The sequence below is a fragment of the Ammodytes marinus genome (assembly GCF_949987685.1).
Source record: "Ammodytes marinus genome assembly, chromosome: 3".
Lineage (NCBI taxonomy): Eukaryota > Metazoa > Chordata > Actinopteri > Uranoscopiformes > Ammodytidae > Ammodytes > Ammodytes marinus.
Genome location: NC_137232.1, coordinates 33,309,689 through 33,321,592, shown reverse-complemented (window position 1 = coordinate 33,321,592; position 11,904 = coordinate 33,309,689). Strand labels below are relative to the sequence as shown.

The 11,904-nt window shown below is 41.7% G+C and overlaps 1 protein-coding gene and 1 pseudogene across 2 annotated transcripts in view; one reads left to right on the top strand and one right to left on the bottom strand.

Moving 5' to 3' along the window:
- Nucleotides 1-1,276: 1,276 nt before the first annotated feature.
- rsf1a (remodeling and spacing factor 1a) lies at nt 1,277-11,382 on the top strand (the record flags this gene model as incomplete). The annotated part of the gene is made up of 8 exons (XM_080024869.1): nt 1,277-1,424; nt 3,406-3,497; nt 3,780-3,872; nt 4,580-4,785; nt 5,236-5,360; nt 5,800-5,907; nt 8,410-9,760; nt 11,151-11,382. The coding sequence occupies exons 1-8, from the start codon at nt 1,343-1,345 to the stop codon at nt 11,380-11,382; spliced, it is 2,289 nt and encodes a 762-aa protein (XP_079880995.1). The 5' UTR covers nt 1,277-1,342.
- A 264-nt stretch (nt 11,383-11,646) lies between these two features.
- Nucleotides 11,647-11,904, bottom strand: part of LOC307248473 (fucolectin-4-like) — a 2,789-nt pseudogene continuing 2,531 nt past the window's right edge. The window contains exon 4 of the transcript in view: nt 11,647-11,687. The product of the transcript in view is annotated as a fucolectin-4-like (transcript). The remainder of the gene's footprint in view (nt 11,688-11,904) is intronic.

Sequence of the window (11,904 nt, the reverse complement as noted above, 5' to 3'; positions counted from 1 at the left end):
CAATATCCCTATTCATCCATTGCTCACGCCATTAAGTCATGTTTCTATTTGATGTGGAAGTGTGACGCAGATTGATGTAACTCATAGCGACACGGGAGTTTTTAATTGTGGAAACATTTGAGGAATAAAAACCATTTTGGACTGTTTTTGATGTGGGTCTTCTATCGCGGTGAATTCTGGGGGAATTTGTCTCTGCCCTCCTCCTGGTCCTCCCCAACTTCTCTCAGCTACGTCAAGCTCACGTCACACAAGCACAGGGAAAGGCGGAAGTAGGGGGATTTGTGCCTAAAATAAAAGCTTAGAATACACACACACACACACACACACACACACACACACACACACACACACACACACACACACACACACACACACACACACACACACACACACACACACAGACAGACAAAGGCAGTAACCTACATCTTTTTTTGGGGGGGGGGGATCGAAATATTAACACAAGCATCTCTTAAAATAAATAAATAGGGGGTTTGAGGAATTCCATAGCAAAGTAGCCTAGTAATGACTCATTATACAAATATATTATTATGACATTCATCCCATCTCTGGATTCGTGCCTAAAATAAAAGCTTAAAATGTGCGTCTTTGGAATTTTTTTTAACACAAGGCAAGGCAAGTTTATTTATATAGCACAATTCAGACACAAGGCCATTCAAAGTGCGTGTGTGAAATACATCAAGATTAAAATACATCGAGCTTAGAATACACGTTGGAAAAGTTAAAAAAAAAAAAAAAAAAATAGATGAAGTGAGATGAAACACACACATCTTAAAATAATTAAATAGGGGGTTTAAGGAAGTCCATAGCAAAGTAGCCTGCAGTTGTCATAATAATGAAGTTGTATTTTACTTTGAGGGGACACAACCAGAGAAACTAAAGGCATGTAGGCCTACTGGCTATGTACTCCGGCCGAATGATGTTACACTTTAGCTCAAAGACAAAACACTAGTCATGTTATGATTGTAAAACATTTTATTTTATTCTTTATTCAATATTTCAGAATACAAATTTGACTTTGTAGATGTCTATCTTAGATTAAAGTGTCACCAGTTTTATTTAGAAAATCCTCCCCGGAAGTTAAACTCTTGTGTCGCCTGCAGCTTGACCCCGGTAGATGCTCCACACTAGCCTCCATTCATTTCATTCGCGCACAGCACAGTCGCATCCCTCTCTCTCTCTCTCTCTCTCCCTCCCTCCCCTCCTGTTCCTCCCCTCCTGTGGAAAGATGGCTGCTCCGGTGGTGGTAGCAGCAGCAGAGGCGGCGGTGGTGAGAAGCTCAGGCCCGGCGCTATGCCCTAGCTTCGCGGAGGTTTGTTCCTTCATGGAGAGGTATGGAGCCGCCTTGGACCTGCCCGACATGACGTTCCCCCAAATGGAGCGCTATTTACGGGATACGACGGCAGGTGAGGAGGGCTCTCTCCGGTGGTCGTGTGGTGGTTAGGTGGTGTAGAGTGGGGGGGCCAAGAAGAAGAAGAAGAAGTGGAAAAAGCTGCGACACTTGAAACCATAGGAAGAAGGGGGTCCACATAGCTAACACCATCCTCATCATCAGTGAGGATGAGGAGGGGGACTCTGTGTGTGTGTGTGTGTGTGTGTGTGTGTGTGTGTGTGTGTGTGTGTGTGTGTGTGTGTGTGTGTGTGTGTGTGTGTGTGTGTGTGTGTGTGTGTGTGTGTGTGTGTGGCCCACTTCAGCATGCCTGCCGAAAATTGCATCCACCTTTGTAAATAGGCTACTCCTTCCTCCTGCCGAATAGTGCGTTTACAATGTAACCGTATTCTTGGGAGATTCGTGAATTCTAGGCCCTGTTGACTTAACACCACATACTTTTAGTCATTCTGGCTCCCTGGTGTGAATTTCTAACATGTTATAATGTTTTTTTTTAAATCAGCACTTACTTTCTCTTTCACAAAGTAAATTCGACACACAACTTTTTTTATTTTCCCACATTTTAAACTCCCAATAGTAGAATCATAATTGATGAAACTTGACAAAGAAGATGCTATTGTTTTTAAACTGAATTGTGTCTTGATAATCACTACAATGTCTGTTAGCTAACCCCCTACAGCATTTCTCGCCGGGCATGCAAAGATGGGGGGCATAGTCGGCGAGCCTGTACGCTTTGTTAGCTAGTTTTCACTTCAAAGGAAATCAAGTTACTAAGGAAACTGTACAACGTAGATAAAAACGCAATGTGCATAAAGATGACCCCCAGTTAGTTACAGTGTAATGACAGGTCGTCGATAATGTTAGTGTCAAGGGCTGATATCGATCTGATAAACGTAAAAACTTGGTGTGGTAGCCATGATGCACCGCAGACCCGACACAGCCAACCAGAACCAGCTCAGGAGCGAGGTCAGGTGGAATTTTTCCCCGGCCTTGCCTCACAGGCAGTCGGATTGATATGACATCAATGTCCCCCTACTGTTTACGTGCTAATCGTGTCCTCACAGCAAATATATCTACACCTATCGATCCGTGTGTTGTCAGATGTCAACTGAACGACTGGTGTGTGCTAAAAACATCGGATGTTATCCTTATTATTGTTATATTTCCAATTTATTTTTTTGCTATTGGTAGAGTGGCTGTCAGGTCCGCACATGCGCGGTAGGGACTCTAGCGGTTAGCTAACTAGTTAGCATCAACAATTCAACTTCAACTTTTAGTCAAAGTACAACTAGTAGGCCCATCTTAATAAACGAGTTATATTTGTTGCAAAAACACATGCTTGAGGGTCGTGTCTGTCGATTTTGTATCTTTATCATGATCTTTTCATACGGCGTTAGCCACTTATACATCTTAGCTAACGTTAGCTACTGTTCGGTTACCGTTAGTTCTGTTGCTAGGCATCGTAATGAGCCTTAACGTAACTTTATATAGAATACAATTAGATATATTGGCTTATATTTGCTCTATATATGTCTCTTTCTCTTCAGACTCGGACATTTACTGCTTATGAGTCTGTTTTTAATATGAAAACGTAGACATTTTCAGTTCGTCGTGCTAGGAGACAAATCTGGGATTTCCTGTAATTTAACGGGTTCCTTAACAGTCTCAGATCAAGACCACACATTGATAAGGGAACGTTTTCAAATGATTTAAATTAATAATTTGATGTTCCAGTGTGTAAGTTTTACTTAATAGCATAGTTACAAATGTTGTATTTATTAGTCAGGAGCATCAGACAGGTTTGCCAGGTTTTCACATAGGAATCTTCCTTTGTCTCATTCACTTCAAGTAATTTATCCTTTCAATAAGAACCTCTGACATAGTAAACATCTGCTTACTGTGGCGTGGAGTTAGCCGCAGCACATCACCTGGGATAAGACAATAAGAAGTCAAGTCTTATGTTGCTCATCATCTTGTCATTGTGTGTTTTCCTACAGTCCCTAAACCTCTGGTGGAGCTGCACGTGAAGCTGCTCCGAAAACTGGGGAAATCTGTGACTACTGACCGATGGGAAAAATATCTGGTTAAGGTGATCTCTCTCTCTCTCTCTCTCTCTCTCTCTCTCTCTCTCTCTCTCTCTCTCTCTCTCTCTCTCTCTCTCTGTGTCTCAAATTTATTCAGACTGCACTAGACTTTCGAAAACACAACTCGTTACTTACTAAAGAGGTTCAACCATCAGTAAGTCTATATGACTAAATGCCCTGTCTGTCTGTAACTATTGTGTTGAGACCTTTTATATACTATCTATGGTTGATGAGACATCTTGTGTGTAGTGATTGACTATACTATATGTTATTTATTGTTTGTGTAGGTTTGCCAGGACCTGAACAACACCTGGGCATGGGAGCTGGAACAGAAGGGTTACCAGGAAATGTCTATGGAGTGCAAGTCGAGCATCCTCAAGGTATGACATGCACTTAGTTTACCTCATCTAATCGGTTTATCTATGAAATAATGAAATATAAAGTTAGTGACACAAAGCACAACACAAAGAAAAAAATTGTAATGTTAAAACTGTAAGTTATACAAATGTAAAATAAATACTTTTATTAAATGTTATGTTTCCCATCCATTGGAATAAACAACAAAACGTAACATTTCATTTCATTTCATTTATTTATTACGGCTCACGGCCATAGCACATGGCATGGAGCACACAATTCAAATTAAAGCATTACAAACAAACAATGGTGTACGGCAAGGACAAAACAAAAAAATAAAAAACATTACTTAAACAATGGCAGGACATTTCTCAGAAAGGCTCCTGTTTTAACAATAATAACACTATATCTATATTTCAATTATCATGTTTTTCTACGTATTCAGTTTTTTTGTGAACCTTGTTGAAGTTGTTTAATGTCCCCACAACATCACTTTTGGGTGTAGTGTAATGTTGGTATATCTCATTTTACTGTCATCAACCTCTCCAATTCTTTTAACACTTTTTTCATTGTATTTACATCGATGCCAGGGGGTCTACAGATGAAAAAAAGCCTTTTGGCTAATTCTGGCATTTTTATCCCATGTATGATCATGTGTTTTATGAATTTGCACTGTCCCCTTCTTAAATAAACTGAATTGAATTGAATATATTTCTTTTTACCCTTTCAGCATCTGTGCGAGTGCCAGTTTGATGACAACCTAAAGTTCAAGTCTGCGATAAACGAGGAGGACCCGGAGAAGATGCGTTTACAGCCCGTAGGAAAGGACAGACACGGCCTGATGTACTGGCTGCAGCTGGACCAGGAGAAAAACATCCGGCTCTACACAGAGGAGCAGGACGACCAGGACGGGTCCACGTGGAAATGCATCGTCAGGTAACACAGCTACTAATCTGCTGCTTTTAGTTTTAGTTTATTTTGGTGATTTTCCAATTTTATAGGCCATACACAGAGAAAGAAAATCAATGAACATAAAATGAATGCTTTTAGCATACATAACGAAATATGAACAAGAAACAATCTGCTCATCATCTGATCTAGTGTTAATACACAGCCTAGACAGGTAGATGTAAACAAAGGGGCTCACCGTAGCTGGCAACATGCTCGTTTACAGAGACGAGGCTTTATAAACTGGATTTTTTTTTGTTTGTTTTAATCATCAATTAACACAAGGCTGTATACCTCAAACTCACACAAACAACAAAGACATGATACAGACCTTAAACCCTCCCACCAACTTTCGAACGACGTCAACTTAAATATCCAAGTTCTTTGTTTTTTTACTGTGTAATCGTGTAACTGTCCTTTTGTATCTGGTCTCTTCAGGAATCGTAACGACCTGGCAGAAGCTCTGGACCTTCTGAAGAGCCAACTGGACCCAAGTCAGATTAAAGACCAGAATCCAGACCAGACCGGACCCGGGGACACCAGCCCCACACAGAAAGATACAGGTATACACTAGCCTGGTCCTACCAGACCATCGTACTTCATTTAGCCTGGTCCTACCAGACCATCGTACTTCATTTCATTTGTACAGAAGGTCTGGAATCGCTCAATTGACAAAGGTACACTCACTAGAAGGCGGGTGTCTGTTGTAGTTTAAAACTATTGGATCTGCCCAGTGCCACTCTGGATCTGCCAACCAATCGCATAATGTTTGGTGCGCCGGCTTCTGACTACAACTGACACTGGCGCACGTCATTGTTCTTAGCCAATCCCTCTGTTCGTTGTTTGGACAGACAAAAAATCTCGCTGATAAAACCCGTGAATATACCGCGGACCCAGACTGTCTACTGAAGGGAAATTAAACTAGAGAGGGGAGATATAACAGGTCAATGTGTGTGTGTGTGTCTCTCTCTTTCTGTCTCTGTCTCTGATATGATGATTTAGGGGAGGACGCCATTGAAGGCACTAAATCTGAACCCTCCAGGACCAGTGAAGAACACACTGATAGTAAAGAGACCGAGCCTGCAAACGAAGAGAAACCCCTGATACAAGGTATATTAATATATTACATACAGCTTTCGAAAAGATTAAGAGACCACTCCATATGTTCAGTGTCTCTTGTTTTACTATTTATAGGCACATGTTTGAGTTGAATGAACATTTTGGTTTTATTATATAAACTACTGACAGCATTTCTACCAAATACCAATAAATTCTTTTTTGTCATTAAGAGCATTTTCAATAAGAAATGTGGAGATGAAGATTTAAGAAAAATCCAGACTGGTCTCTTAATTTTTTCCGGAGCTGTATATAGTATATTAGAATATATTAGCTGCTGGCTATCTCATGTTTATGTTTGTTTCATCATTACAGAGGCTTTTTATATCGAAACTTAAATCTTTCTAAAATATTTAAAAGTGGAGTCAGTGATTCTGGAGAATGCTTGTTGTCAAATGGGGCGACTGTGGCTCAGGTGGTTAAGCTGGTTGGCCAACGATCCTAGGGTTGGCGGTTCGATCCCCGCTCGGCCACTTGTGTCATGGTCGTTGTGTCCCTGGGCAAGACACTTCACCCACCTTGCCTCGTGTGAATGTGTATGACTGCTGTATGTTTAAGGTAGGGGTGTAACGGTACACTAAAGTCACGGTTCGGTACGTACCTCGGTTTTGAAGTCACGGTACGGTACAGTACGGTACGGTTCATAGTTAACGGAGAATGAACATCTTTAGCTGTCAGTAACTAGCTGACAGTAACATATATTTATTTTGAATTGTTTTAGTTTTACAGTCTCTAGTGTTTTCTCTCTGATGATGGCGTTTCCTCAGCGCAGTTTCCTTCCTGTTTTTAATGAATTTCTTATTTTGGGGTATGGATGGGTGGGAGGGGGAATGTTTTTGCATGTATGCATATCTCTGGGTGGGGGATGTGTGGGGGGGGGGGGGAGTTGTATTAAGCACTTTGTGTTACATTTGATTCTATGAAAAGTGCTATATAAATAAAGTTTGATTGATTGATATAAATAAAATGCATAACAAATATAAAAATACTGCTGCAATTCTCCAATAAATAAAATACTTATTAAATACCAGTGTAGGTGCAGCATAAACTAAAATTGCAATGAAAAAATATAGTGTTAATGCTCAGCAGGCTCTGTAAGCTGGTGTAAACAAAGGGTATGTCTTCTTTAAGGGTCTCTTTGAAAAAAATAAAATATTGCTGCAGCTCTCTTAAACTCTAAAGTGCTCTTATAAATATAAAAATTATCAAATAAAAGTGCTACTGCAGCATTAATTAAATGATAGCTTGTTTGTATTCAGTATAAAAAAGAAAATAATGTCTGGGTTTTGCCCAGCTCGTCTTTCTTCACAGTAATGGTGAGAGTAGCCAAACACCTGATGGTGCCTTTTCAAATGCGTATGCATGTTCGACGTGTTGCCTCCTACATAAGCGATCGCGGTGAAACAATAACCTGTGTGCCGACATTGTTCCACACGTCTATCACTGTTGTCATAATTCACTTGGAATCCGAAATTATCCCTCAAACGGGATTTGAATGACAGGGGGGCGCCTGCGCGCTCCGGTTTCCTGTTGCCTTTAGCCATGCAGTTCGCTCTCTGTTCGAAAGCACTGTATCATTTTGACTTGCACTACTCATAGACAGTAAAGGGGGGGGGGGGACGCGACGCTGCTACTGCTAATAGTGATGCAAACGGAACACTAGAGCGGAGAGGTGTGTATCTCCTGCTCTGACCGCAGCTGGGAGGGACTGCTGCGTGAGGACTCGGCCGCCGGTCAGTGCTGTGGGACCGGGGGGAGTGGCCGTTGAGCACCCGCTGGCCGCTGCTCGTTTAGAAGTGTTAAGAGCGATACATGCTTTAGCGACAGCACAGGGTCTCCAAAAGTCACCAATAACACCAGAAAAAGTAGCTAGATTGGTCGCTGGTGGCTTTCTTAAAAAAAGAGTCGCCAGAGCGGTCTGAAAAGTCGCTGAATATAGCGGCTAAGTTGCTAACACTGCCTGACCCTAATGCTCACCATGGAGATAAGAGACTCTCATTATCGCTGGCTGCTACTGCGCACGTGCGAGCTGAGCCGCAGGCTAAATGGTCCGGGGGGAACTCCGACCACAAGTTTTAAGTTCCACACCGCAAAACAAGCCTGTACATTCGCCATAACGCTATGTACGCCACGAACGGACCGCGGTCCACCTCTGTAACACCAAATACGTGCCTGTACCGTCACGGTACGGTACAAATACGTGTACCGTTACACCCCTAGTTTAAGGTGGTGGTTGGAGGGGCCGTAGGCGCTGAATGGCAGCCTCGCTTCTGTCAGTCTGCCCCAGGGCAACTGTGGCTACTATAGTAGTTTACCACCACCTGTGTGTGAACGAATTGAACCTGGAACCCTGTGAAGCGCTTTGAGTATCTTGAAAAGCGCTATATAAATCCAATCAATTATTATAATTATTATATAACCCACCCTTACACCTCAGTGCTTTTTCTTCTCTACTCTTTCTTTGTTAATAATAGTTTTGTGTTTGTTGTTGTTTAGTGGTGAAACAGGAAGCTACTGACGTCGAGATGAAAGAAGAAGAAGAAGCAGAAGAAAAGTCGGACCTCAAACCTCCCGCGTTCGATAACCGCGTGAGCACCATCACCACGGTGATCAAATCAGAATGCAGGGACAGTGGCGACGCCCCCAAAAAGAACGCTGTGTCGGTCGTCATGGCACCGGTGACAAAGCAGGAAGTAAACAAAGAGGACGATCACGCGGTCAGGAGCAGCCAGCAGGCCAAAATACCACTGAAGAAGAGGGAGCTAAAGCTAGCCGAAAGCTACCAGAGCATGAACAACCTTAACCATAGCAGCAGCACTAGCAACAGTAGTATTATTGTCTGTAACCCGTCGGTGATACAAAACAAGGACAGTCATAACGCAAGAGAGGGGAAGTTATCTAACTCTACAGCGCCACCTAGTGAGACACAAACCTCACAACAACAACAACTAGTGGTCACTGCATCCAGGCAAGAGTTGACCAATGGGAAGGGGTTACAGAAACAGGCACAGAATGGAGTCATAGGCGTAATAGGTCAAGTGGGTGTCATAGGTCATGTGGGAGTTATCCGCAGAGCCACAGAGCAGGCTGAGCTAAACGGCCCGAATTCAGACCCGGAGAAAGACGTGAGCCGGCAGTCTGTGCTGGTGAGGAAAGGGCCTGTTGTTGAAATGGAGACAGTGGTAGCATCGGCAACAACAACAACCCCAAAGTCTGCATTACAGTCTAATGCTGCGAAGGAAACTGAAACGGCAAGAAAACCAACGTTAATATCATTCAAATCTGGTCCTAAAATCCCGGAAAATACAGAGGGAAAAGTTGATTGTGTGACTGTGTCCGCGCTGGCTCAGTCCAAGACACAGGAACCCAAAACAAAAATGGCGGAAGACCAAGAAAACAAGGGGAAGATAGCTGACCATCAAGAGAAAGATATTAACACGGAGGAGAGAACTAGTAGTGAGGCGTGTCTGGAAAAGAGTAAAGACGACAACGAAAAAAAACCTAAATGCACTTTAGAAAAGTCTGAGGTAGAACCAGAAAGCACAGTTCCACCTGTCGACTGTAATCAGGATCAAAAGGACCAACAGAAACAGACTGAGGGGGTTAATGGTGGACTTGCTGCCCCGTCTACGGTGAAGGAGACTGGGGTCGGGTTAGAGGGAAAGCAGGGTCCACTGGAAGAAGCATCTTCTGAGCTCCAGAAAGAAGGAATCAGGCTGAAAATCAAGATCCCTCCCCACCGCCGGAGGTCCAAGCAGCGGGGAAAAGGGAAGGAGGAGGAGAGGGAGATGGAGGGGGAGGGGGACGAGGACGGCAGGATGCTCCGGAGATCCTCAAGAATCTGCAGGTACGTTTATTTTTTTTTAAATTTATTTATTAATTTTTTAACCTTTATTTATACAGGTAAATCCCATTTAGACCGGAGACTCTTTTCAAGGAAGACCTGTTACCTGTCACAACGCGTCTTTCTGTTTTGAAAACTCACTGCTTTGGTTTTTTGTGCGTTTCAAAGAGTCTATGGTTTTATAATGGTTATATAATATAATGGTTATAATGGTTTTTTTTCTTTTTTTTTTTATCCAGCCAAATATTCCCCCTCTGTATCAGTACAACGTAAACACAGAATCATTTCTTAATTTGTTAATATATAATAATTGCATATAAAGTGAGGTAGGGAGTCCTTTTATGCTGGTGCTCCTACCTGAGCATCTGTACCGTGCTGAAGCTCACCTCTTCCAACCGGGCCAGGACCAAGGAGGGTATATGTGTATAGTGGTTGTGAATTTGAGATTACCCTTGTGTTTGTTCTTTTTGAAATTAATCAAAATCAAACTCTCCAAGTGTCAATCTCAGTTAGAAACTCACTTTTTTTTTTTTTTTTTATGTATGTATTTTTTTTGTCATTTTTATGCTTCATTGATAGTGTAGAGACAGAGTTGAAATGGGGCAGAGAGGGGAGTGACATGCAGAGAACGACCGCGGGCTGGAATCGAAACCCGGGTCCGCTGCTGGCTGAGGCCCATGGGGTGGGCGCCCTACCAACTGAGCTAAGGGCGCCCCCAGAAACTCACTTTTAATCAGAAGAACCTTTTTACTATAGAACAATGTTTATACAGTGTGTATATATATATGTATTTTTTTTTATTGGGGTCAAAAAGACAATTTTTTTTAACACAGCAAAAACATCCACACGGAAAAACTTTCTCAGAGCATAACAACGTTTTAATTCCATTTTTGTCTGTTTTAACTTTGACTTTATGTACACATTTTGTTAAGCATTTTGTCACCTCTGTTTTTTTTAAGTTTCTTATTTATCTATCTATCTATCTATCTATCTATCTATCTATCTATCTATCTATCTATCTATCTATCTATCTATCTATCTATCTATCTATCTATCTATCTATCTATCTATCTATCTATCTATCTATCTATCTATCTATCTATCTATCTATCTATCTATCTATCTATCTATCTATCTATCTATCTATCTATCTATCTATCTATCTATCTATCTATCTATCTATCTATCTATCTATCTATCTATTATGATTTAATTGAGTCCCATCTATGAAACTCACTTAAGCCAAAGTCCTTTTTACAATATTTTTTGCTGTTTTTTTTATTGTGTGTACACATTCTGTGAAGCATTTTCTAACCTTTGTTTGTTGTGTTTGTTATTTATTTAATTATTATTATGATTTAATCGAGTCCCATCTTCGCCTTTTCCCTTGAAGATCCTCTGCTTTGCCAAACTGCAGGCCGAGCTCCAAGGCGGCCGACAGTCCCAAGAAGAAAACACAGAAGAAACAGAACGATTCTACTGGAACGAGAGGAGGAGAGGAAGAGGAGGAGGAGGAAGATGATGAACAGGGTTTAACTGCCAAGAAAGACAGGAAGACGCAACCTGTCGGCTTAATAAGGAAACAGAGGGTAATGGATTCTAAAACACAGTACATATATGTTTAGGATATTGTAGAGAAATACAGAGAAAAAGAGAATTTGCATGGTTTAAAGGTGCTTCCAGGAACTTTAGGTTTGGGTTAATTTCTTGTACCCCCTTTGGACAAAAGCAGTGGTGTTATACCGCACAACATACTGTCCATATACTTGGCCATGGTATTCTACTGGTCAGTCGGCAAAGGCAAAGTTGATCTCATAGACTTGATAAGGTTTTTGTGTGTGACTTGAATACAACTTTATGATGATATTTATATTTTCAACCTCAAAATGTTACCCTGAATCTCGTTGACTGACACACTGCTTGTTGTGGCCTGATGCGAATCAGGATTTCTTCATAAAATTCACATTGCATGTAGCCTGGGCGCTACCCAGACCATCGTACTTCATTTCATTTGTACAGAAGGTCTGGAAGTGCTGTAATTGGCAAACGTTAACTCACTTGGAGGCGGGTGTCTGTTGAAGTTTAAAACTATTGGATCTGCTCAGTGCCACTCTGGATTAGCCAACCAATCGCATAACGTTTGGGTC